The sequence below is a fragment of the Aquarana catesbeiana genome, linkage group LG06 (genome assembly GCF_042186555.1).
Source record: "Aquarana catesbeiana isolate 2022-GZ linkage group LG06, ASM4218655v1, whole genome shotgun sequence".
NCBI lineage: Eukaryota > Metazoa > Chordata > Amphibia > Anura > Ranidae > Aquarana > Aquarana catesbeiana.
In genome coordinates, this window is record NC_133329.1 from 148,557,813 (window position 1) to 148,583,073 (window position 25,261).

At 44.1% G+C, this 25,261-nt stretch overlaps 1 protein-coding gene and 1 pseudogene across 2 annotated transcripts in view; both read right to left on the reverse strand.

Annotated features, from left to right (window-relative positions):
• Nucleotides 1-25,261, reverse strand: part of POLR3E (RNA polymerase III subunit E) — a 109,250-nt gene that overhangs the window by 59,846 nt on the left and 24,143 nt on the right. The window contains exons 7-9 of one of the 2 annotated variants that reach the window (XM_073591037.1): nt 15,112-15,219; nt 14,878-14,927; nt 6,628-6,747 (exon numbers count right to left, since the gene is read on the reverse strand). In XM_073591037.1, coding sequence (XP_073447138.1) covers nt 6,628-6,747; nt 14,878-14,927; nt 15,112-15,219 — 278 coding nt within the window. The remainder of the gene's footprint in view (nt 1-6,627; nt 6,748-14,877; nt 14,928-15,111; nt 15,220-25,261) is intronic. The other variant, XM_073591038.1, reaches the window with a different exon arrangement.
• LOC141101900 (5S ribosomal RNA) lies at nt 21,887-22,005 on the reverse strand (annotated as a pseudogene).

The window sequence follows — 25,261 nt, forward strand, 5'->3', positions numbered from 1 at the left end:
CGAATTTGAGCAGTTGCTTACAGATAGGTCTTGACTGCTCTTATTACACCCAAAGAATGTAGTGACCCTTCTTCCGAAGAACAGGGATCTGGAAAAAAGGAAGGCAGAACAATGTCTTGGTTTAGATGAAAATCTGAAACTACCTTCGGTAAAAAAACTAGGATGAGGGCGCAATACCACTCTATCCTTGTGTATAATCCAATAAGGCTCTTTACAGGAAAGAGCCGCTAATTCTGATACTCTAGCAGAAGAGATGACTACCAGAAAAATTAACTTCCTTGTCAGCAAGACCAAAGGAATCTGACGTATTGGTTCAAAGGGCTGTTTCTGTAAAATAGACAGAACCAAGTTCAAGTCCCAGGGGTTTAGGGGCGCCTTAACCGGAGGATTAAGACGTGTCACCCCCTGCATAAAGTCTTGGACCAAAGCAAGTGGCCGTTGAAGCAAGTGGCCGTTGAAATAATACTGATAAGGCCGAGACCTGGCCCCTGATGGTACTCAAGGCCCGCTTCATCTCTAATCCCAATTGTAGAAAATCACATATTTTCTGAGATGCCAAGCCCTGGATTCATACCAGGATACATAAGCTTTCCAGACTCTATGATAAATTACTCTGGAAGCTGGCTTCCTTGCATAGATCAAGGTAGATATCACAGGACCTGAAACCCCACGGCTCTTCAGAACCTGGGTTTCAATAGTCAAACCGTCAATTTTAACGTTTGTAAGGCAGGATGGAACGCTGGACCCTGAGAACAGGTCTGAGCGTGACGGTAGGGTCCACGGGGAACCCACCGGCATACTTACAATTTCTACATACCAAGTCCTCCTGGGCCAGGCGGGGCTACCAGAAGTACCAACCTTCCTGCCTGATCCTGCGAAGGAATCGTGGCAGTAGCAGAATATGCGGGAATGCATAAACCAGTGAGAACCGATGCCACGGAATCACCACCGCATCCGTCCCGTATGCAAGAGGGTCTTTTGTCCCTGCCACAAATTTGATATAAGCCACTGCTGTGGCATAGTCGGAATGGATCCTGACTGGGCAACCCTGTAGCCTGAGAGTCCAGGCCTTTAGGGCTAGATATGCCACACGGATCTCCAGAATGTTGATGGGTAGAGACTCTCGGTCTTGGACCATACCCCTTGGACCGCAGACTGTTCCAGAACTGCTCCCCAACCCGAAAGACTGGCATCCGTTGTTACCACCGTCCAGGTGACCGGTAGGAAGGATTTCCCCTTCTGCAAGCTTTCGGGTATTAACCACCAATTGAGGCACCGACGCACTGCATGAGACAAGTGCATTGGAAAATCTAATGCCCGAACTTTCTTGTTCCAGGCCGACAGGACACTGTGTTGCAACAATCCTGACTGAAACTGAGCATAGGGAACTGCTTCGAACGAAGCTACCCTCTTTCCCAGCAGCCTTATACAAAGGCGGACAGAAGGACCCTTCTTGGTCCTGCCCAGAATCAGCTCCCTTAAGGCAGTGACCTTTGCCTGAGGTAAAAATACCTTCTACCTGGCTTGTATCTATGATCAGACCCAAATACTCCAGTTTTCTTACTGGTTTTAGGAAAGATCTTTCTAGGTTGACGATCCAACCTAGGTGTTTCAGATACTTGACTGTGGTCCTCAAGTTCCAGTTCAACGAGGATACTGACCGATCTATCAAGAGCAGGTCGTCTAGGTATGCTATGACAGTTATACCCTGAGCCCTTAATCTGGCCAGAGGAGGACCAAGATCTTTGTGAATACTCAAGGTGCAGTGGCTAACCCGAAGGGCAGAGCCACAAACTGAAAATGACGCCCTCCCGTCTCGAAGTGCAAAAACTTCTGATGGGCAGGAAAAATGGGTACATGCAGATATGCATCTCTGATGTCTATCGATGCCAGCAAATTCTCCTCCCTGCAGGATGGAGACTACTGTCCGAATTGATTTCATGCGGAAGAACCGAATCCTTCGCGGGAACCACCATAATGACCTCTTGTGACAAAAGTCGCTCTAACGCTAGAAGGAGCGACTGCTTCTTCTCTGGATCTCTGGGGACACTTGATCTGAGGAAACGAGGAGAGGGAAACTCTTGGAACTCCAGTGTGTAACCTAAGGTTACCGTGGAGATTACTCATCTGTCCTGAAATCCTCCTGCCAGAGTTTTGCGAACTGTAGCAGTCTTCCCCCCCACTAGAACGAGCGGGGGCACCCCTTCATGAAGAGGCCTTAGAGTCCTGTCTAGCAGGCTTCCTCCCCCCGGACTTCTTTGTCTCTGGGGTTTGACTCTTGATTCATGACCCAGACGGAGAAGGCCGTCGCGACTGCCTAGAGGCTGATGCCCCTGGCACTGGGGAAGAGAGTCCGTTTGAAAGAGGGACGCTTACTCCTCTTCTTAACAGATAAGAGAGTGCTCTCCCACTAGAGAACCCTTGAATATAATTATCCAAGTCTTCTCCAAACAACCTTGCACCATGAAAAGGAAAACCAGCCAGAAGTTTCTTACATGGTGCTTCAGCTGACCAATTTTTTAACCATAAGATTCTACGCATACGCACCAACCCAAGTAAAAAACAAGGGGTTTACCTGATAGAATCTCTAATGGCGTAAACAACAAAACATAAGGCCGCTGGAAGGTTAGCCAACCCCTGGGCCTGTTGTTCAAGTAAAACTTTGATGACCTGCTGAACATGGTCTCTTAAGTTTTGACAGACACCGATCGCTGCCACTGCAGGTTAAACTACTGAAACCTGCTAAGGAGAAAATATCCTTCAATAGGGATTCCATCTTTTAATCCACAGGATCCCCTGAGCCTCTGAGCATTGTCTACAGGACAAGTCAGACTACAGAGGAAATGGCGGCATCAACGGCCGGTATTCCCCACATCTTTATAAACATTTTTTCCATAGGATAAAGTGTCGAAAACTTTTTCAGGCGGAAAAAACGTCTATCTGGGTGATCCCACTCAGAATAAATGAGCTTTTTCAAGTAAATTATGAACAGGAAAAGCATGTGTTGTTTGAGGAGGTTTCAGTGACCCCAAAGAAATAGAGGGTTCTTTAACTGATTCAGATACGGGTACTTTAAATGTGGAGCGGACCAATCCAGCAAGGATCTGTGCTGTACTTTCTCATCCTGAGAAGTGAAGAGGGCCCTTCTCTACTTGATTCCTCAGAGAAGGAATCATCCGTCCCATCCCGATCCTCTGAAAGGGATCTTTCTCCCCTATCCCAGAGTTCCTCTCCTGAGGGTCCCGGGTAACAGAGGAAGACCTAGTGCGTTTTCTTCCACTGAGTGAAGATGCAACTACGGCCATTAATCTTTCCTCTAGACCATTAATGGTTGAGGAAAAAACCTCCTGTAATGTATCCAGGGGCTGAAGTGCAAAAAGCAGGTGTAGCCCCTGACCTCAAAGGCTCTCCCTGGCTAGCCGTCCCTGGCCCCTAAGGGGGGGAAGGTGCTGCAGAAAGGGGATCCTCAGAACCTGAACGAGATCCCCTAGAGTCTATGGTTCTTGGGGTATTTAAACCTCTTCTACCTATAGTGCAACAAGGTGGAGGTATCACAAAAAATGAACACTGACTGCTGAGCGATGTAGTCCGGTTAAAAGCCTTGCTACCAAATGCCCAGTCTGGTGTTCCCTTAGTAAATGCTGCCTAGGAGAATGCCTGTGTCCCACCTTACATGCGACCGTCAGCTCTGTGTCCCTCCAAGGCTTTGTGCACCTGTAAAGTGTGCCCTTAATAGCCTGCAGCCTGCAATGTGGGTGTCTGAGCATGCTGGATGCTGTGCTGACACCCTGCCCCCCCCTCTACCGTCCCCCCTTCCTTTTTAAAAAAAACTAGCGCTTCCCACGCTAGCCAACCCTTCCGGAACCAACATGGAGGAAGGGAGGGGGAGGAAGGAGAGAGGCCGGTAGTGATGGGCCTGCACGTGCAATGGCGGCGGCAGCGATAGAGCGGTGTACAACCGCCTCACAGACTCCCTGAGGAGAAAACTCCACATCCCATCCTACCTGGAGCCGGCCGGAGGAGCTTGTGCAGCATGGAAACACTAAGACAGACATCAGCATGAGAAGGTATGTGCTCTTGGCAGCCCCCAGTGGCGACAATAGGCATAGCATGCATTTACCTTAAAGGAGAAACCTACTAGAATTAAAAAATTCTGTGGAATCTCCTCTTACCTTATCCAGCCGCAGGGTTCTGTTTATACAGACCCAATCTTCACCTCTCACGGTGGGCTCCGTTTGAAAAAACCTTCAGAGACTGGGGCCCCCTACGAATAGGGGGATCCACAGTTCTGGCCCTGTAAAGCACCCGGCCAGAAATAAGGATAGAAAACCATTTTCTGATATGCGGGGTCCAGCTCTCTAAAAAGAGAAGTGTTACAGGTAAAACCTTGTTTCTTCGGACACGAGGCCCGGGTACCATCCAATTCGGCCTAGAAAAGACACTTTGAAATGGATCCGGTTCGCCTGGCTTGCCCCAGTATAGGATACTCCCTTTGGAGCTCAGCACAGGACCTCTTTACATGTTCATCACCTAAGACACTGGCGTAAAAACTGAGGTATCCCTGCAAGGGGAGGGATTATATAGGGGGTTGAACTTCCTGTTTAGGGTGTGACCAGTGTCCAATCACCTAGTGATACCTATATAACCCATCAGTAATTACTGAGGCTCTGTGTCCCATGATGTTCGAGAAAGAAATTGGTATTTATGGCATATATGTAGGTAAACCATAGCTGTTATGTACTAACTGTGACTAATAGAAGATATACAGTATGGTAGTTGACATATGCTGAAACCTGAGACTAGCCTCTATCCTATGCTAGGATGGCCCTCAATGTATTCATTGCTATATATGCTCCAAGATGGCAGCTCTCAAAGATCAGGTGGGAAACACACTTCACAGAGGGGCCTTAGGAGGCAGTGTGACTTAAACATTTCCAAATGTGAGCAACTAATGTATTTTGCTGGGTAGCTGGTAAGTGTGCTGGGAAATGTTTGTATTGTGTTTGTTTTGTGAAAGACCTTTCATGTACATCTTACTAAAAGCTAGTTACAAATTGATTGGAGCATTTGCAATTTTTGTTTAGTTTGCAGGAACTGGTGTGGGGACAAACTAGGTCTCTTCAGCTGCGCTGGGCTAATGGTGTGCCCTTGAGCCTTTAAAGAGGAATGGGCTACCTTCAGGCACACTGCCCTTAAACTTAATCATTGCTATATGTGCTCGATAATGGAGGATCTCCTAGATAAGAATTAGGGAACACGCTTCACACAAGGCCCTGGTGAAGAAGTGTGGCTTCCACACTTTTGCAAATGTGTGCAACTAAATCCTCTGCTATTCATGTAAATTGTTAATCGGTGTAAATTGATTTTTTGCTGGCTATGTGACGGAATGAGACATGGGAATATCTTCTGTTTTAGGAAGGCTTTACTGTGTTATGCACCGTTTAGAGTGGGGGCTTTTGGATTGCTTTAATCCCTTCTCATTATAACCTATATACCTATATGTCTTGTTGGATCCAGAGTCTTGCTCAATAGAAGCCTTGGCTTCCAGACACAGCACTGATTATGAAGAAATAGCCAGAAACAGCTTTGTGCAGTTTTGAATAAGGAGCCTTGTAATACATTTGGTTGTATTTGCATTATACACCAGCGGTTCTGTGCATCTGCGGGTTAAAAGGAATGATTTGAATAATTCTGCCCGCAGTCCTAAAATGAGGAAAAATCCTCTTTTTTTTTGGGTAGGTGGAGGAAAAACCTGTGAATAAGTTGTTTTAGGAAGGCTTTCTATGCATGGTTTACAGCAGGGGTAGCCAACCTTTGAGAGGTGGAGATCTACCTAAACATGATGGAGGAGATCAGAGATCACTGGGATTTGGCGCCTTTTTTTTTTTTTTTTTTTACACTGTGTGCAGTTACCTGCGTTGTTTCCTCATGGATAAATGCAGGTAACTACAATGACCCACAGAAAAGAATAGTTTTCTATGTGTCATGTTCATACCAGAACACTGTTTCTCTGTGTTCCAGAGATGTGATATGCAATTTGTTTGCATAATATCGCATCTCACTGGATGTCCCTGCATATCACCGCACAACAAACTGTGACACAGGACTGTTGGATATAATGCAGCGTACAGGTGTAAGCAGGTTGCGAGGTAGTATACAGGTGTCAGCAGGTTGCAGGGCAGATTACAGGGGTCAGTAGGGCAGAAGACTGTGGCTGACAGTGGGGCAGAGGACGGTGATAGTGGACGAAGACAGTAGGGCAGTGCATGGTATCTGTAGGACTGAAGTGCCACCAAATTGTCTCTCTGCATGGCAGCTGCGGGGTTAAATCTGTGTGTGGTCACTCAGCTCACCTCTCCTCATACAGACTGCCTTTGAAATCCTGTGTCCTTCTGTGTATACTCAGGAGATTGCCTCTGGCATAAGTAATGGCATGTCTGGGTCTCTGCTCGGCATTTACACTGGAAGCTGTTCTCAATCCCACCCATGAAATTGTGTACCCTCGTGCCTCTGATCTTGCCCAGCATAGCTACTTTTACTTTGTGTACAATTCTTCTGCTGCTTCCTCCACCTCCTGTGAAATTCAGCCACAGCTCACTTTACATATACTGTAAGGGCTTGACCTACCTTGACCCCACAGTAATGTAGATGTACCCAGGATTCTTCAGCCTGTTTTTTCTGCAAGAACTCGTAGGTCTGTGCCCTCCTCTGTTTGGCCTGCTCAGTCTCTGGACGCGAAAACCGCACCTAAGTGTTAGAATAGATCACAATTTTACAAGCTAAATCAGACCTACCATGTAAAACAAGCATTAAAAAGGTCAATGCACCAGAAACCAGATTTTTGTACTTACTATAAATTCTTCTTACTCCAAGACCATTGAGGGACACAGCAATTCAGCAATAGACGAGAGTTAAGCCGGGTACACATGAGCCAAATGTCAGGAGACATTTCCTGGTTAAAAAAATAAATTAAAAAATGCCCGATATTCAGCACGTGTGTATGTCGGTCTGGCCGGCTTATGTCGGATGAGCATGCTGGAAAACCAGCAACCGACCAACTCCCGATCAGCTGACAGTTTTTTTTCGTGATCTAATGGTGTGCACCAGGCTTTATACTCCTGGCTTCAGAAGGTTGGGATGCTGGCAAACAGAAAAAGTTGTAAACCGGCCCTATTTAACCCTTCCTCTACCCAGCATGCTTTTTACAGTAATAACAAAATCTTTATTTTCTACATTGTCCATTATATTCAGAAAAAGTCAGGATGACCAGCAACAGTCAAATCGAGGGGTGGGAAACAGCCATTGACAAGCCCAAAAGAATATGGAAACCATCTGCATTACAGGGGTACCGGAAGATAAATGCCGTATCAAATCTAGATGAGGTGAAGCCCTTGCAAGAAAGAATTGTAATGACCAAAGGGAAGGCCAGCAGGATCAACTTGGTGCATGAGACCAGGACAAAGAATCACTGGCAAGGGGAGCTTTTCCTTGAAGCACCAAAGGGCCTCCCACCCACAAGAGACTGGAGGACCGACCAACAATCCACCAAAAACAGGTGGAAAAAAAACAAGGGTATGAACCCTGGGGTCCATTTGAAGAAGGGAGGTAGGGTGAGTGGCAGCTCAGACACAAAGGGAAAACAGTTATGAGGTATACTGAACCCAAGACTGGTGCACAAGAACACCTGAATCAGAATGATGAGCAGAATGATGAGCTGGGCTCTTACAACCAAACACCCATGAGTATTCCTAAATTTGACTGACAACACTGCAAACCTGCTTAACCACTTCCAATTTTCTAAGAATCATCCAATCTACCCTGATCAGCGCAGTATCTTCACTGATAAACCAGGGTAGGAACTTTAGTCACACCACTCCACTAAGAATGTTCACTCGATTGGGGACAGGAACGAGGAAAGAATCTAAAGAGGCTTCCGCAAAAGGCTGCAGTTCAGCTGCAGAAGCAGCACATATTCCCTGGTGATTAGGTCCCTCGAAGGCCAGCAGACTAACAGTTCCTTCCCAGCAGGAAAGGCACTTAAAGTGGATGTAAACCCAATGTCATCCTTTCTAAACTACTGCCATAGGGGTTATCTATAAGGATATACATGCCTCCTGCATGTATCTTTACCTGTCAAATGTCTCCCCTCTGTCTGTTATTAGACCCGAAAAACTGCATAATCTGTGGGTGGGTCCGTTGTCTGGATCTCGGTGGGTGGAGTCGTGATGTCAGTGGACTCCCTGCCCACCTCTACACTCCCCTTGTCAATATGCATTTCTCCTGTGTATTTCTAACACTGAACTTCTGCTATGATCTCTAACACCCAGTGAAAAGACAGGAAAGTAACCACATGACTTCAGCATGCCAAATCATGCTGAGGTGTGGAACAGCCAATCCTTGCAGAGCTGCTGAAGAAAGTAGTGGGGGTGGGAACTAAAAAATAATGCCTGTGTCTTAGGCTAGTGCACGAGATGTAAATCACCTGTCACTCACAGCAAGGGGGAGGATTTGACAAAGTTTTTCTCAGTTTGTCAAGATTTTTCTCACTGAACAATAAAAGAGGATTGCTCAGAGATGGATTAACTCTGTGTGGCAAGACTGGGCACAAATGATAGGAAATTTTATACTCTACAGTATGATTAAAAAAAAAAAAAAAAAAAAAAAAAAAAAAAAAATTCAGGTTTACATCCACTTTAAGTGCCAAGCACTAACCCTTGTGCAGACCATCTATTGAGGGGATCCAGAAAGCAATGCCTTGTTTGCAAGAGACAGTGCAGTCACAAAAGACAGACACACTGCTCTATCCAGAGCAGGGACCGGGTCATTCGAGCTGTCGCAGGGAGAGTCCCAAAACCTTCTTGGAGGTCAAGGTCCTGCAGCGCTCTGGCGATATCCAACAGAGAGCTCAGGATTCTGGGGAATCAGATGGAAGTTACAAGCATGAGAATGGACCCATCAGAGAAGCTCTCCCAGGGTGTGAGGAAGGAACTAGTTCAGAGACCTAAGCATTGCACTATGGATGTTTAGAACCAAGGAGAGCATTCGATTGTCTCACCCAGAGTCTCTTATACATAGAGGGGGAGGCTAAAATGGGCTGAGCATTCTCACAAGAAACCATATTTAGGGACTTGGCCCAATCAAACCACAAAACTCAAAGAGTAGACAGGGGAATATCTGACAGATATAAAAGACCCACAGGGAGTAGACATCCTTAGTGAGGGCCCAAGCTGAAAACCTCGGCTCATAGGGGGCCACAGCTAGACACCTAGGAAGCCATATCTAGATTAAGTCTGCAGATGATGGGACCCACAGAAGGGCTAGAACTATAGGAAGTCCAGGAAACTCATGAGCGTTCCACTGTGGGGATGCCAAGAAAAAACACTAAGGTGGACATAAGGGCCAGTGCTGTAAGAAGGACTGTTGCTGCTGGAATACACTGAAGGGTCAGGTCCTTAACTAGGCAGGATAACAGCAGAATTGGCCCATTGACCAAGAGGGAGGGACAGCTGAAGGAAATGCCTGACTCAAAGATCTAGAGAGAAGGCTACAGGGAGGAACTTTAACACCCAAATTACTGGGGAAGGTAGAATACCAAAGGACCCAGCTGGATGAACAAAGAACCACATGTAAATATGAAAAAGCAACCTTCATGAACAAGGGTGATAAGAGGTTGGATGATGTCTGGCTTCAAGCCCTACAGCTTGAGTGAGAGGCAGGGTCTGAATGTCTACACCATACTAGTACTGTAGTAGATGAAGGATGGGGTTACGCTCTGCTCCTTCTATAGATCTCCTAGGTTGAGATAGGAGCATGCTCTGTCCACCAGTGGCATTACTAATAATGGTAGCCAACAGTAGGTCCAAAGAGACAACATGCCTTGAAGCGTAACCAAGTTTGATGTTCTTTGGCCATATCATTGGCATGACAGGCTTGAAGCCAAAGTGCCCTACATACATGAACGGACATTAGACCTATCCGAGACACAAGTTCAGTTGTATACAGTGAAAAAAGAAGAAAGAAAAAAGGGAACCACTAAAGAGGAGGACTGAAAGTTGATTCCACCACCACTGAGGAGACGAGGGATAGGCCTCTCCTTAAGGCACACACCAAAGATAATGGAGACCCTTACCAAATATGATGGACCCCCTATCAGTAGCAAGGTCGTTATTGCCTGCAGATATAACCCTCTGTGGGGTCTCAGACCAATCCAAGATGCCAATAATCCCAGGCTCCTAGCGTCCTCCCACCTTGCACTGTTTAACCGTCCAATATGTAGAGAGACTTACTTTCTGATGAAAAAGCCAATACACTCTCTCGGACCGGAACAGGCCGTGAAAAGGATAAAAAAGGAGCTCCAATAATGTGTTATCCTTTAAACACTATAAGGTTATAAAAAAAATGTTTTGCCGGCAATAAAATAACAAAAAGGTACGCCCGTGTGCCCTTAAAGCGGAGCTACGCATTGACGTCACCACGCTTTACGTGACCCCGGAAGCACGGGCGTACGTTTTGTAATTTTATTGCTGGCAAAACATTTTTTTTATATACTTTTTTGTATTTATATCTTAAACCTTTTTTATGTTTAAAGGATAACACACTATTGGAGCTCCTTTTTTTATCCTTTTCACGGCCTGTTCTGGTTAAACGGCGCAAGGAGGGAGAAGGACGCTAGGAGCCTGGGAGTATTGGCATCTTGGATTGGTCTGAGACCACGCAGAGGGTTATATCTGCAGGCGATAATGACCTTGCTACTGATAGGGGGTCCATCATATTTGGTAAGGGTCTCCATTATCTTTGGTGTGTGCCCTAAGGAGAGGCCTATCCTCGCCTCCTCGGTGGTGGTGGAATCAACTTTCAGTCCTCATCTTTAGTGGTTCCCTTTTTTCACCTTTGGAATTGGACTCAGCGTTCATTATATGTGAACTTTACACATATTGTTTTATCTACTTTTTTGCACTATATGAATTCCTTTATGTGGACTTTGTTCAATTGCTGTCTTGCTCACATATTGATTGGCACAGTTTTTCATACTCTATTTGTTTATTTAGTGTATGTTATTTTGTGCATCGGGTTTTGAGTATATATATCAATTTGGATTGATTTATCAATTTATTAGTGCAACCATTTATACAATCGAGTTAATTCAAACTGGGCTCCAAGATGGGAGTTTACCTATCTGTCAGTGAAATACTGCTCTAGTAACTGGGCACAAACAGATACATTCCAAAGTGCACACAGAGGTCCTGATAAACACAGGGGAGGCATTGGCCCTACAGAGCTGAAGAAGCCTTTGTGGTGGATGACCTTATAACGGGCTCAGATTCCAGCTCATTTTAGGAATACCGAGAAAAGGTGCCCAGAACAACTAGGGGCGTATGGGCCAAGGTAACTGCAGCAACAGGATAGTCCGCTGTATAACCTTGAGAAGACACGTTGTGCCCAAAAGTGCAAAGTAATAGGCCCAATGTGAAGCAAGGCCTCTAGTACTCAAACACAGGCAACTGGTGCTGGATTTTCTGTTAGCCAGAGGTGACAGAGTTACTATAAGCAGGCAATGGAATTAGACCAGAAACAGAATGATCGCCATGGTGCTTCACAAGCAAGAGCAGCAGCAGAATGATGCTTCTATAGACTGAATAGCAGGAAGAGAGTGCGGTGCTTGAACATAATGCACTCCACCTAGCTGACATTAGTGCTTGGTCCATTAGCCTTCACAGGTAAACCGGCGGTGGCTGATTGGCATCTCTCACTAAGCAAATCTTCAGATAAAAGGGTCTAACCAGGGGTTGTATATAGCACAAAGTTGCACCGCTCCAGGTGAAACATGAGATCTCCCCTGGTATGACAATTGCTGGGTGCCAACCTTGGTCCGCAACCAGAGCATGAATAGAAGAAAAAAGGAAGCGGCGGCATTTGCCAGCATAAAAATTGTAGTTTTATTTCAGATCCATTAAAAATGAGGACACAGCTTGCACACACATCATCCTGTGGCTTCAGCAAATGCGTTTCACACACCTGTGCTTAGTAGTGACTAAGCATAGGTGTGTGAAACTCATTTGCTGAAGCCACAGGATGATGTGTGTGCACGCTGTGTCCTCATTTTTAATGGATCTGAAATAAAACTACTATTTTTATGCTGGAAAATGCCGCCAGTTTCTTTTTTTCTTCTAACCAGAGGCTGTCTCATGGCTCTGGACCTGGAAAGCACTTGGCAACTAACCAACACACTACACTCGAGATGGTCACATTCCAGGCTAGTCTCGCAATTGTCCAGTATAGAGAGGTCCAGGTATAGCATTCAAAACTTTTGCTGAGGATACACCAATCTGGGTATCTGCTATGTAGAGATTAACAAAAGCAGTGATTTCAGAATCTTATAGTTTTTTTGTTTTTAGCAGAGATGACGATAAAGTGGTCAAACTGCCTAGGACATTAGCAAAAAAATGAGGCATGCTGGGGAGAGGAATGGTTATACGGGGCCCAGATTACTGTTTTCCAGTGTACCAGCTTCCTGTGGGCAAAAGTATATCCGTGACTGTCTAATTTCCTGTGTCCTTCAAAGGGAAATGGAGAAAGTGATATTTAGTTATAGAAGATGATTTGTGGGCTTAGCCAGTCCCTGGCTTGTTATGTCGAATACTGGCTTGACAGTAAATGGCTTATGTCGATAGTATCAGTTTAAGATCATTCCAAATAGATCATTTGATCTGCAGTTGACCTCCTAATCATGCTTCAAGCAGTTTTGCATTCCCATAAACTTATATGGGATTGCAAATCCAGTCCGATGCCAACAAAAGCCAGCCAAAACAGACCAACAGTGAGATCACTCTACAGTGATTTGACAGAATCAACCAAAAAACTGAAGTATCAATGTTGTATGGACTGACACATTTATGCCGCGTACACACGATCGGAATTTCGGCCCGCAAAAGACAGATGAGAGTTTTTCGTCGGAAAATGCAACCGTGTGTATGCTCCATCGGTCTTTTGCTGGCGGAATTCCAGCCAGCAAAAGACTGAGAGCATGCTCTCAATTTTTCGGTCAGGAAAAGTTCCTATCCGAAAATGCGAATGTCTGTGGCAATTCCGACGCGCAAAATCCCTACGCATGCTCGGAAACAATTCGACGCATGCTCGGAAGCATTGAACTTCATTTTCTCGGCTCGTCATAGTGTTGTACGTCACCGCGTTCTTGACGGTCGTAATTTCAGCAAACTTTTGCGTGACCGTGTGTATGCAAGGCAAACTTGATCGGAATCCCGTCGGAAAAAGCCGTCATATCTTTTTCCGACGAGAAATCCGCTCGTGTGTGTGCACGGCATAAGGGGCCCAATCTACAAAAAAAAAAAAAGCAATATAATCATTTGTGCATACCTTCCAGCAGTTTCTTATGTCTCCCACTGACTAATTTTTTTTAAGGTCTGTGCACCTGCCAAAGCAACAATAGGTCCAATTCTTTCGGAATTTTGATACTATTGAGGATGCAAAAAGAATATTCAAAACTATTTTCCTATTGCAGTTGGGGTGGGACTAAGAAGGGTGGAAAAAACCTGGGGCTATGGGGAACACCTATTTGCTTAAAGTGTATAGGTAGATAAAACCTGTCAGTTTTTTTTTTTTTTTTACATCTGTCTGTGTTTGGAAGATTCATCCTTCTCATCTGTTCTGGTGATCAATGTCACAAGACAAAAAGCGATGAAAAATTCAAAATGGTATAGTTGTCAATTAAACAGGAGGGGAGTGGTGCCTTCCCCCCGGCTTTGTCTCTCTTCTACAAACACGCATCTGTACCTTGTTTCCATTTTGTGTTTTTATACAGACACACACGCTTTTTTTTTGACGTGTTAAAACACATGCAAAAACGGATTTAAAAAAAAAAAAAAAAAAAAAAGCACAAACAAGAGGAGAGAGGACATTTTTAATGGGGGGAAAAGGCTGGGTTCACCAAGCTAGTCAAGTCAAAAGGTAGCAATATCATCTTGGATCCCTCAAGTGATCATTAATCACCAATAACCAAGATCGGAGCACAACAAGTTCCATTCAGGGCCAATTCACACCAGTGCGCTGATCTGCATTTTAGCACAGCTGTAAAACGCAGCTCAATGGAAGGACATCTGAAAAACAATTTCCAATGTGTCCTATTCACACCATATAAACATACATTAAAATGTATGTCAACGGTCATCAGCGGCGTGTTAAAACGCGACTATGCATTTTCCATACATTTTAGCGCAAGTCAGTGTGAATTGGCCCCCAAAGATTTCTCCAGTGCCAAGTTACACTGCCCTCATTTGAAAATATGTACTTAAAGAAATCCAATGCTGACCTTTCTTGTGAATGCAAACTGCCTGGCTGTTTAATTACTACAATGACTATCACCAACCAACCCCGAACAAGTACAATATGCAGATCAGGAACCTGACTCCACTTGCTACACCACAGTTCCAATTCTCCCAATATTAATAAAGCCCTTTGGAACAGCGTAACAGGCAAGCAACTGGGGTTTAATAAAGGAGATTAGCAATGTGTTTTACATTTTAGCATAAAAAGACTAACCAAAACACATTCACACTTGTTCATCTTCTTTCCACAGAAGATAAAGTAATAAAACAAGCAGTAATAGTGTAAAATAACCAAAATATTAGTCCAGCATTGTTTAAACTGAAGGCTCAAACCCTCTTTATAACTACATAGTAGACAGGCCACTTGATGAAGAGTGAAAAAATAAAAAGCAATATCAAAGTAAATTTACCAAAGATATGCTGTATGTAAACCTAATGGTGACCAATACTCTTAGCAAGTCAGACCAATTAGATGAAGCATTAATAGTGAAAAACGAGACCAATACCAACAAGATCAACACTATGCCAGACTTACAGTAACTTGCTTTACGTCGTCCTCACCTTCATCTTGTGAGGAATCTCCAGCTGAAGAAAAAAACAATATGAGCTTCAATGAGAATGCTAGATCCGGATACAATGGAAATCAGAAAAATCCCATGAATCCAGGGGAAATCATACTACAGATAGGAGTGTTTTATTTATGGCAGACTTCAGATTTCCATAAAATTAAGATAATCCTAAACGTGAAACACACAATAATAAAGCTTACCATCATTTGCAGCTTCTCGCTCTTTGAATTTAGTGTCTGCTTTGTCCAGATATGTAAAACTGGGACGTAATTGAAGAATCCCATACAAAGGAGTTAGGTGAATTTCACCTGCATAGAGAAACACACAGATGTAATCTAGCAAGACAAAAACCAAGCTCATTTCACTATTGTAACATGTTTTCAATCAAACCCTGAATGTGGAGCTTTACTTACATGTTATCACTCCTATTGCAATGGAGAGAGAATATTAGAAGAGCGGAAATATTTACCCATCCCAAAGAAAATGCGGTTCCAAAAATTGATTGGTGCTAGTCATAAATCAAAATTGTAGGCTTTTAAACACTTTACCTCAGGAAGGTTTTACCCCCTCCATGACCAGGCCATTTTTTGCTATTCGGCACTGTGCTATTTTAACCCATTCACGCTGACGGTACGCAAATATGTGGCTTGGGCTTGAAGGGGTTTTACTGGGGTCATGCACCACCACTATACCTTTATTTTTTATTTTTTTTTTTTTAGAGCCGGCGGTTGGCTTTCTTGGGATAACAACCGATATGGCTAAAATCAGCTCGGCTGTTATCCCAAGGAGCAGGAGGGTTAGTGCCCCCCCGACTTCTTCCTCAGCTCTCTCGTACGAGCGACCAGCCGACACGTCCACTTGGCGTTTTGAATGCTTTTAAGTGCAAAGGAGGGATTTGGGGTCTTAGACCCCAGATCCCTCCAAAAAGAGTACCTGTCACTATTACTGTCACAAGGGATGTTTACAGTCCTTGTGACAGCAATAAAAATGATCAGAATTTTTTAATTTTTTTTAAAAGATAGTGTAAAAATAAAAATAAGTTGCGCCCGCATATGTAAACGGTGTTCAAACCACACATGTGAGGTATCGCCGCAATCATAGTTACATAGTTGGTAAGGTAGAAAAAAGACACAAGTCCAACCTGTGTGTGTGCACCTTTATATCAATATTAACCCTTTCACGACTAAGCCTATTTTTGAAATTTGGTGTTTACAAGTTAAAATCCGTATTTTTTGCTAGAACCCCCAAACATTATATATATTTTTTTAGCAGAGAATCTAGAGAATAAAATGGCGATTGTTGCAATATTTTTTATCACACGGTATTTGTGCAGCAGTGTTTTAAACACAAATTTTTGGAAAAGTGACACTTTCATGAATTTTAAAAAATCCAAACAGTAAAGTTACCCCAATTTTTTTGTATAATGTGAAAGATGATGTTACGCCGAGTAAATAGATACCAAACATGTCACCCTTTATAATTGCACGCACTCGTGGAATGGCGACGAACTACGGTACCTATGAATTTCCATAGGCGACGCTTTAAAAAATTTTTTACGGTTACCAGGTTTGAGCTACAACAGGAGGTCTAGGGCTAGAATTATTGCTCTCGCTCTGTCGATCGCGGCGATACCTCACATGTGTGGTTTGAACACCGTTTACATATGCGGGCGCGACTTCCCTATGCGTTTTCTTCGCTGCGCGAGCTCGCGGGGACAGGGGCACTTTAAAAATTTTTTTTTTTTTTTTTTTTTTATTTATTTTATTTATTTTTGTACTTTATAAATTGTGTTTAAAATTTTTTTTTTTTTACTTTTATTGCTGTCACAAGCAATGTAAACATCCCTTGTGACAGTAATAGGTGGTGACAGGTACTCTTTATGGAGGGATGGGGGGTCTAAAAGACCCCCCATCCCTCCTTTACACTTCAAAGTATTCAGATCGCCGAAAACGGCGATTCTGAATACTGTGTACTTTTTTAAATTCGGCGCCATTGGCAGCCGAGTAAACGGGAAGTGACGTCATGATGTCGCTTCCGCGTTTACAACAAGAAGGCTGGAACGAAGCCGCTCGCAGCTTCGTTCCAGCCCGCCCCCAGCCGCCGAAGGCAGCCGAACGGACACCGGGCCTCCCGATCGCACGGGAGGCCCGGTAACAGCGGCGGGAGGGGGGGGGGGATGTCCCCTCCCGCTCCTCCGGTATAACAGCCGAGCGGCTTTTAGCCGCATCGGTTATTATACACGGGTAGCCGATCGCCCGCTGTAAACAACGGTACCGGGATGATGCCTGCAGCTGCAAAGGCGAGAACGCATATCTGCGTACGGTCGGTGGGAAGGGGTTAAACTGCATATCCCTGTATGTTTTGGTCGTTTAGGTGCCTATCTAATAGTTTTTTTAAATGATCTATACTCCCTGCTGAAACTACTGCTTGTGGAAGAGAATTCCACATTCTTACTGTAAAGAACCCTTTACGCAGTTTCCAGTTAAATCGCTTTTCCTCTAATTTTAGTGAATGGCCACGAGTATTTTTAAATGCCCTTTTGCGGAAAAGTTTTATTCCTATTGTGGGGTCACCAGTACGGTATTTGTACATTGAAATCATATCCTCTCTCAAGCGTCCCTTCTCCAGAGAGAATAAGCTCATTGCTGGTAATCCTTCTTCATAACTAAGGTCCTCCAGTCCCTTTATTAGCTTTGTTGCCCTTTTCTGTACTCCCTCCATTTCCAGCGCATCCTTCCTGAGGACTGGAGCCCAGAACTGGACGGCATACCCCAGGTGCGGCTGGACCAGAGTCCGGTAGATTGGGAGCATTATCATTTTATCTCTGGAGTTTGTTCCCTTTTTAATGCATGCTAATATCCTATTGGCTTTGCTTGCAGCAGCTGGCATGCCGTTGCCAAGCCTGTCATCTACTAGGACCCCAAGGTCTTTTTCCATCCTAGATTCCCCAGAGGTCCTCCCCCTAGTGAGTAGATTGCATTCATGTTTTTGCCACCTAAATGCATTATTTTACATTTTTCTACATTAAACCTTATTTGCAATGTAGTTGTTCAGATCTTGCAAGGTCTCCACATGCTACGGAGAAGCTATTGCCCTACTTAGCTTAGTATTTCTGAAAATACTGAGATTGAGCAGTTTATCCCCTCCTCCAGATCATTTATGAATAAATAAATAGGACTGGTCCCAGGACAGAACCCTCAGGGACCCCACTTTCCACATTGGACCATTCTGAGTACTCCTCATTTATCACTACCCTCTGAACTCGCCCTTGTAGCCAGTTTTCAATCCAGGTACTCACCCTTAGGTCCATACCGACAGACCTTAGCTTGTATAGTAAACGTTTGTGGGGAACTGTATCAAACGCCATTGTAGAATCCAGATACACTACTTCTACGGGCCTTCCTTTATCTAGATGGCAACTCACCTCCTCATAGAAGGTTAATAGATTTGTTTGGCAAGAAGGATTTTTCATGAATCCATGCTGATTACTGCTAATGGTACTGTTTTCATAACTAAAATATCGTATATAGTCCCTTATCATCCCTACTAAGAGCTTGCATACTATTGATGTTAGGCTAACTGGTCTGTAGTTCACAGTGATATATCTTGGTCCTTTTTTAAATATTGGTGCTACATTGGCTTTTCTTTAATCAGCTGGTACCATACCAGTCAGACTGTTCATTAAATTTAGGAACAACGGACTCGCAATTACTTGACCGAGCTCCTTAAGGACATCTGGTCCTGGTGACTTGTTTATGTGAAGTTTTTCAAGTCTGTCTCCAATTTTATCCTCTGTTAACCATGGGGGTGCTTCCTATGACATGTCATGAGCATAAACATTGCAGTTTTGGTTACTGAAGCCCCCAGTTTTCCCTCGTGAAGAATACATTCAAAACCTTCACCATCTCACCATCCTTTGTAACCAGAATCCCTTCATCATTCTTTATGGGGTCAATATGATCTGTCCTTCCTCTTTTACTATTTATGTAATTAAAGAATTTCTTGGGATTTTTTCTTACTCTTCTCCACCTTTTGTGTTCTATCTTAGCTGCCCTGTTTACACCCTTACATTTCTTATTGCATTCTTTATACAGTTGGAATCCTGACGATGATCCCTCGGCCTTGTATTATTTGAAGGCCTTCTTCGCTTTCATATGAATTTTTTTCATTTGCGTTAAGCCACCCAGGGCTTTTATTAGCTCTTAAATGTATTACTCTTTGGGATGCACTGGCCAATACCCTTATTTAATATGCTCCTAAAGCACACCCATTTTTCCTCGGTGTTCTTTGTTCCTAGGATTTTATCCCATTTAGTATCTTCTAGCAAGGAACATAGTTTCTGGAAGTTGGCTCTTTTGAAATTCAGTGTCTTTGTATTCCCCTGTTTCCTATTTGTGTGATTTATGCTGAAACGAATTGACCTGTGATGGCTGTTTCCTAAGTTGTTAGTAATCAGTAGGTCTAGTAACGCATAGTTTCTTGTTGATGTATTTATCAGTGTTGCCAACCTACCAGATTGAAATTTACTGACACGACACCCAAAATTTATTGGCACAGCCACGTTTTTACTGGCAGTCACAAAAGTTACAAAATTACAGTTTTAAGTGCAAACTCCAGTATTTAGGCTACAAATAAGTACAATATGCAATTAGCAATGTGATTTAGGGTGGATATTAAGGCAAAAATAGGATTTTTATAACAGCTTACCTGTAAAATCCTTTTCTTTGAAGTACATCACGGGACACAGAGCCATAGTAGTTAATATGTGGGCTATAGGCCACCTTCAGGTGATGGACAATGGAACACCCTAAGACAGGAAGTCTACTCCCTATATAACCCCTCCCACTCCTGGGAGTACCTCAGTTTTTGTAGCAAAGCAATACACGTGCATACTAGAAAGAGGGGAGGGACCTCTGTATCCCGTGATGTACTTCAAAGAAAAGGATTTTACAGGTAAGCTGTTATAAAAATCCTATTTTCTTATCATACATCACGGGACACAGAGCCATAGTAGCTACTATGTGGGATGTCCCATAGCAATGCCAACTGAGGGAAGAGAGACAACAGAATTAGGGCAACATGAGACTAGATGAGTTATACTGCTGCCTGCAGCACACTACACCCAAAGACGATATCTTCATGCCTTTTTACATTCACCTGATAAAATCTGGTAAATGTATGGACTGAAGACCAAGGTGAGGCCTCGCAGATATGAACCATGGAAGCTTGGTGATGCACCCCCACGAAGCACTAACAGCCCTAGTGGGGTGTGCTTTCATAGGAAAAGGTGTAACTTTCCTCCTTAAATCATAAACTTGAACAATCACTTGTCGAATCCATTTAGAAATAGTAGATTTCAATGCTGCCAGTCCTCTTTTAGGACCTTAAGGCAATACAAACAAAGCATCCCTTTTTCGAATCTGAACAGTCGTTCATAAATAGATGTTGACTGCTCTCACCACATCAAGAGAATGTAGTGAATTTTCTTCTGCAGAATGGGGGTTCTGGGAAAAAAAACGAAGGTAGAACAAAATCCTGGTTTAAATGAAAACCTGAGACTACCCTAGGTAGAAAATTAGGATGACGACACAATACAACCTTATCCTTGTGAATAATTAAATATGGCTCTTTACAAGAAAGAGCAGCCAACTCTGATACCATTCTTGCAGAAGATATGGCTACCAGCAAAACTAGTTTCCTTGTCAAAAAGGATCAAGGGAATATGTCATATCGGCTCAAAAGGCTGTTTCTGTAATGCCGACAGGACTAAATTCAAGTCTCAAGGGTTCAGGGGTGTGACTTAACCTGAGGTTTTAAGCCAAGTTACCCCCTGAATAAAACTGTGAACCAAAGAGTGTGAAGCAAGTGGTCACTGAAAAAATACAGATAAGGCCGAAACATGGTCCTTGATAGTACTCAAGACTGGCTTTATTTCTAATCCCATCTGTAGAAAGTCAAGGATTCTACCTATGATACATTACCTGGGGTGCCAACCCCTGGATTCACACCAGGAGACATGTGCCTTCCAGACTCTATAATATATGACTCTGGAGGCCGGGTTCCTTGCATTAACCAGAGCAGACTCCACTGAACCCGACAGCCCACGCTTCTCCAGAATGTGGGTCTCAATAGCCAAACCGATAAATTTACCGTTCATAAAGTAGGATGGAATACTAGACCTTGCGAGAGAAGGTCTGGCCTGTGGCAGTAGGGTCCATGGGTCCCCTACCACCATCTTTACGATCTCTGCATACCAATATTTCCTGGGCCACAAGAATCACCGACTTCCCTTCCTGCTTGATCCTGTGAAGAAGTCGTGGACAGGCAGAAGAGGAGGGAATGCATAAATCAGTAAGAACCGATTCCACGGGAATAGCAAGGCATCTGTTCCACATGCTAGCAGATCCTTTGTTCTTAACACAAAGTTGTCAATTTCTTTGTTAAACTTGGACGCAAACAGATCTACGTCTGGGATCTCCCATCTTTGACATATTGACATGAAGATATCGGGGTGAAGGAACCATTCTCCCGGGAACAACTGCTTGCGACTCAAGTATTCCGCCTGCCAATTTTCTATTCCTAGAATGAAGACTGCCGATAGGCAAAGTACATTGTTTTCTGCCCAAGACAGGATATGATTCACCTTTCTCTGGGCTGCACAACTTCTTGTGCCCCCTCGGTGATTAATATAGGCCATTGCTGTAGAATTGTCGGATTGAATCCTGGCAGGACGATTCCATAAACTGAACATTCAGGCCCTCAGGACCAAGTGCTCTGCCTGAATTTCTAGAATGTTAATGGGCAAGACCATTTCTGATCTGGGCCACTTCTCTTGGACAGTTGCCTCTTCCAGGACTGCTCCCCAACCCAAAAAGGTTGGCATATATTGTTACCACTTCCCAGGTAACTGAAGGAAGGATTTTCCCCTTTGCAGATTTTTGGTTATTAACCATAAACTGAGGCTCCGGCGCACCCAGCCTACAGCACCTGGTATTTCCAGGCGGTCTCCCATCCAGGCATTAACCAGGCCTGACCCTGCTTAGCCTCCAAGATCCGACGAGATCGGGCGCTTTCAGGGTGATGTGACCGTAGGATTTGGAGTCAGACACATTGGGAATCTAGAGCCTGAACCCTTTCTTCCAAGCCGATAGGATACTGTTTTAAGCAGCAGTCTCGAATGAAACTAAGCATAAGGAACGGCCTAGAATGAAGCCACCATCTTTCCCAACAACCTCATGCAAAGCTGAATGGAAGAATTCATCTTGCTTCGACCACCTGAATCAGTTCCTTTTATGGCGCTGATCTTTGCCAGGGGCAAGAATACCCTTTTCTGGGTGTATCTATGATCAGACCCGTGTATTTTAGCCTTCTTCATGGTTTTAAAGAAGATTTCTTCTAGCTTGAGAATCCGACCTAGATAATCTAGGTAGTTGAATGTGGTGACCATACTTTGGTTTAAGCGGGCTACCGACTGGTCTATCATGAACAGATCGTTTAGGTAAACCATAATCGTTATACCTTGGGCCCTTAATCTGGCTAGAAGAGGGGCCAGAACCTTTGTAAAAACACTCAAGGTGCAGTAGCTAGACTGAAAAGCAGAGCTACACACTGAAAATGAAGATTTTCCACCTTGAAAAGTAGACATTACTAGTGAGCGAGGAAATAGGTACATGGAGGTATGCATTTTTGATGTCGATTTACGCCAGTTCTCCCTCTTGTAGGATGGAGATAACTGATTGGATTGACTCCGTACGAAAAAAGGAGAGGTTATATTCAGGAATTGAATTTAGATTTTTGAGATCCAGAATATCCATTCGGTTTTGGAAAAAAAAGGTTTGAACCAAACCCCAACCTCTGCTCTTACATGGGGACCACCATGATCATTTGTTGCCAAAAGATGGTCCAATGCTTGAGAGAAAGACCTCTTTTTCTCTGGATCCTTAGGAACGTTTGATCTGAGAAAACGAGGAGACGGGAATGCTCAGAACTCCAGTTTGTACCTTGGAGCTATTGAGGAAGTCCCCCATCTATCTCGACACTCTTCCTGCCAGATCCTTGAGAATTGCAGAAGAATTCCCCCTATTTAAGCGAGCGGGGGTGCCTCCTCATAAGGAGGCTCAGTATTTTGTAGGTTTCCTCCCCCAAAACCTCTTTTGTCCCTGGGGTTGACCCTGATTATCTTTTGAACTTGACGGCGGAGGCCGTTGTGACTGCCTGGAGTTTTTAAAATACATTTACTCCTTTTCTTAAATGGCAAAGGGGTACTTTTCCACTAGAATTTCTTTGGATGTATTGCCCAAATCATCCCCAAAGAGCTACCGCAAAAGGAAGACTAGCCAGGAACTTCTTGCATGGGGCTTACCGAAGGGCGCAAGGCCTGAAGGATAGAATCTCTCATAGCAACTATTGAAAACTCAAAGTTACTAGTAGCTTGCCAGATCCTGAGCCTGCTGAGCAGGATAACCTTGAACACCTGTTTAAACTGGTCTCTCAATGATTAACCAATTACTATTAGTGCAGGCTGACACACTCAATCTGCCAGAGAAAAAAAAAAAAAGTTTTTTTTTTTTTTTTTTTTTTTAATAATTAAATAATTAACTTTTTATCCATTGGATCCCTAAACATTTGAGCATTATCTGCCAGACAAGTCAAACTCTTATTCACAGAGGATATAGCAGCGTTAATAGCTGGTATACAGCACTTTTAGAGAATTTTCTCCACCATAGGATAAAGTGTGAAAAAACTTTTTAGGAGGGAAAAAAATGCTCATCTGGGTGATCCCACTCAGATACAAAAAGCTTTTCCAGCAATGAATGGACAGGAAAGGTATGCACAGCTTGAGGAGGCTTTAGTGAACCCAAACACTCAGTTAAGGGTAGAGCGGACCATTCAGCAAGAAATTACACCATCAATCTTATAGATTGTGAAAGCTGATCCACCCACATTTGACACCTCAGAAGAGTCATCAGCCTCACCATAGTCCCCTGAGGGAATTCATCTTCTCCTGCCCCTAGTTCCTCAGTTTGAGGGGCCTGGGTAATGGAGGAGAACCTGTCACATTTTGTCCCACACTGGAATGCAATTAAAGCCGCTAACCTTTTTTTTTTTTTCAATCCTATCATGGCTGAGGAAGAAAAGACATTTTTAGTAACAAACAGGGGGAGGATGCCATTGTAGAGATGAGTAGGCTTTAGCCCTTTTTTGGGGGTGTTTCAACCCCCCCTTCTGACCTTAGCCCAATGCACAAAAGCAGAGGTACTATCAGAAGAAATCGCATCCACTGCTTGAGAAATAGTTCAGCCACTGCTGTTAATGCTCAGCCCGATGCAAATAGTAAATGTGTCAAATAGGAAATGCCTGTGTCACCAAACCACTTTCATGCCCCTCTTAGCTTGTGTCCCTGCAACAACTTGCAGCCAGCACAAATTGAGTTTTTACAACACACTCCCGCATCAGCGTTGGAGGGCACCAACGCCGTGCTAAGCCCCGCACCCTCTGTCGCATCGCACCCCCCTCCTTCCTCTTTTAAAAAAAAAAGAGTTTTCCCGCGGGAGCGCGGGCCTCTGATCCGGTGGGATCAGCTTGTGTGGGAGGGAGGGATGGCGAAGAGGAGACATGAAAGCCGCCGCCGAGCTAGTGGCAGTGAAAGAAAAAACGGTAGCCAATCGTTCCTTAGCTCTCAATGTTCAGCCTCGTGAAGAGGGGGAAAGTTCAGCCCAGGTGGGGGGTGTCTAGTGAAGCAAAAATCCCCTCGAACTTACCGGAGGTCTGCCTGCTAGCCGGAGGAAAAAAGCCTGCTGCTTCTGTGACACAGCCTGATCTCTGAGCAAAGCATGAGAAGGTACGTGCTCCATACAGCCCCTAGTGGTGACTCTTAGGCATGACAACATTTTACTTTTTAATGGAGACATTTCATAAGAAAATTTTAAAAATTTCTTAGAAAAACTCCACTTACCTTTACCGCCGCAGGGTTTTCTGTGGTAATAACCAACAGACCCACTCTTCACCCTTCACGGTGAGTTCCGCTAACAAACCTTCAGGAACCGGGGACCCTTGGGGAACCCACACTCCTGGCCCTTTAATAGCACCCCGCCAGTAAAACTTTATGGCTCAAAAATACCAAAGTACTGAATTCCGGGGGTCCAGTTCTCTAAAAAGAAAAGCGTTACAGGTAAAACCTTGTTTCTTCGGACACGAGGCCCGGGTACCATCCAATTCGGCCTAAAAGACACTTTGAATGGATCCGGCTGCAGCTAGCCCCAGCAAGTATTGCTCCAGTGGAGCTCAGCACAGCACATCTTTACTCGTGACCAACACCTTAGACACTGGCGAAAAAAACTGAGGTACTAT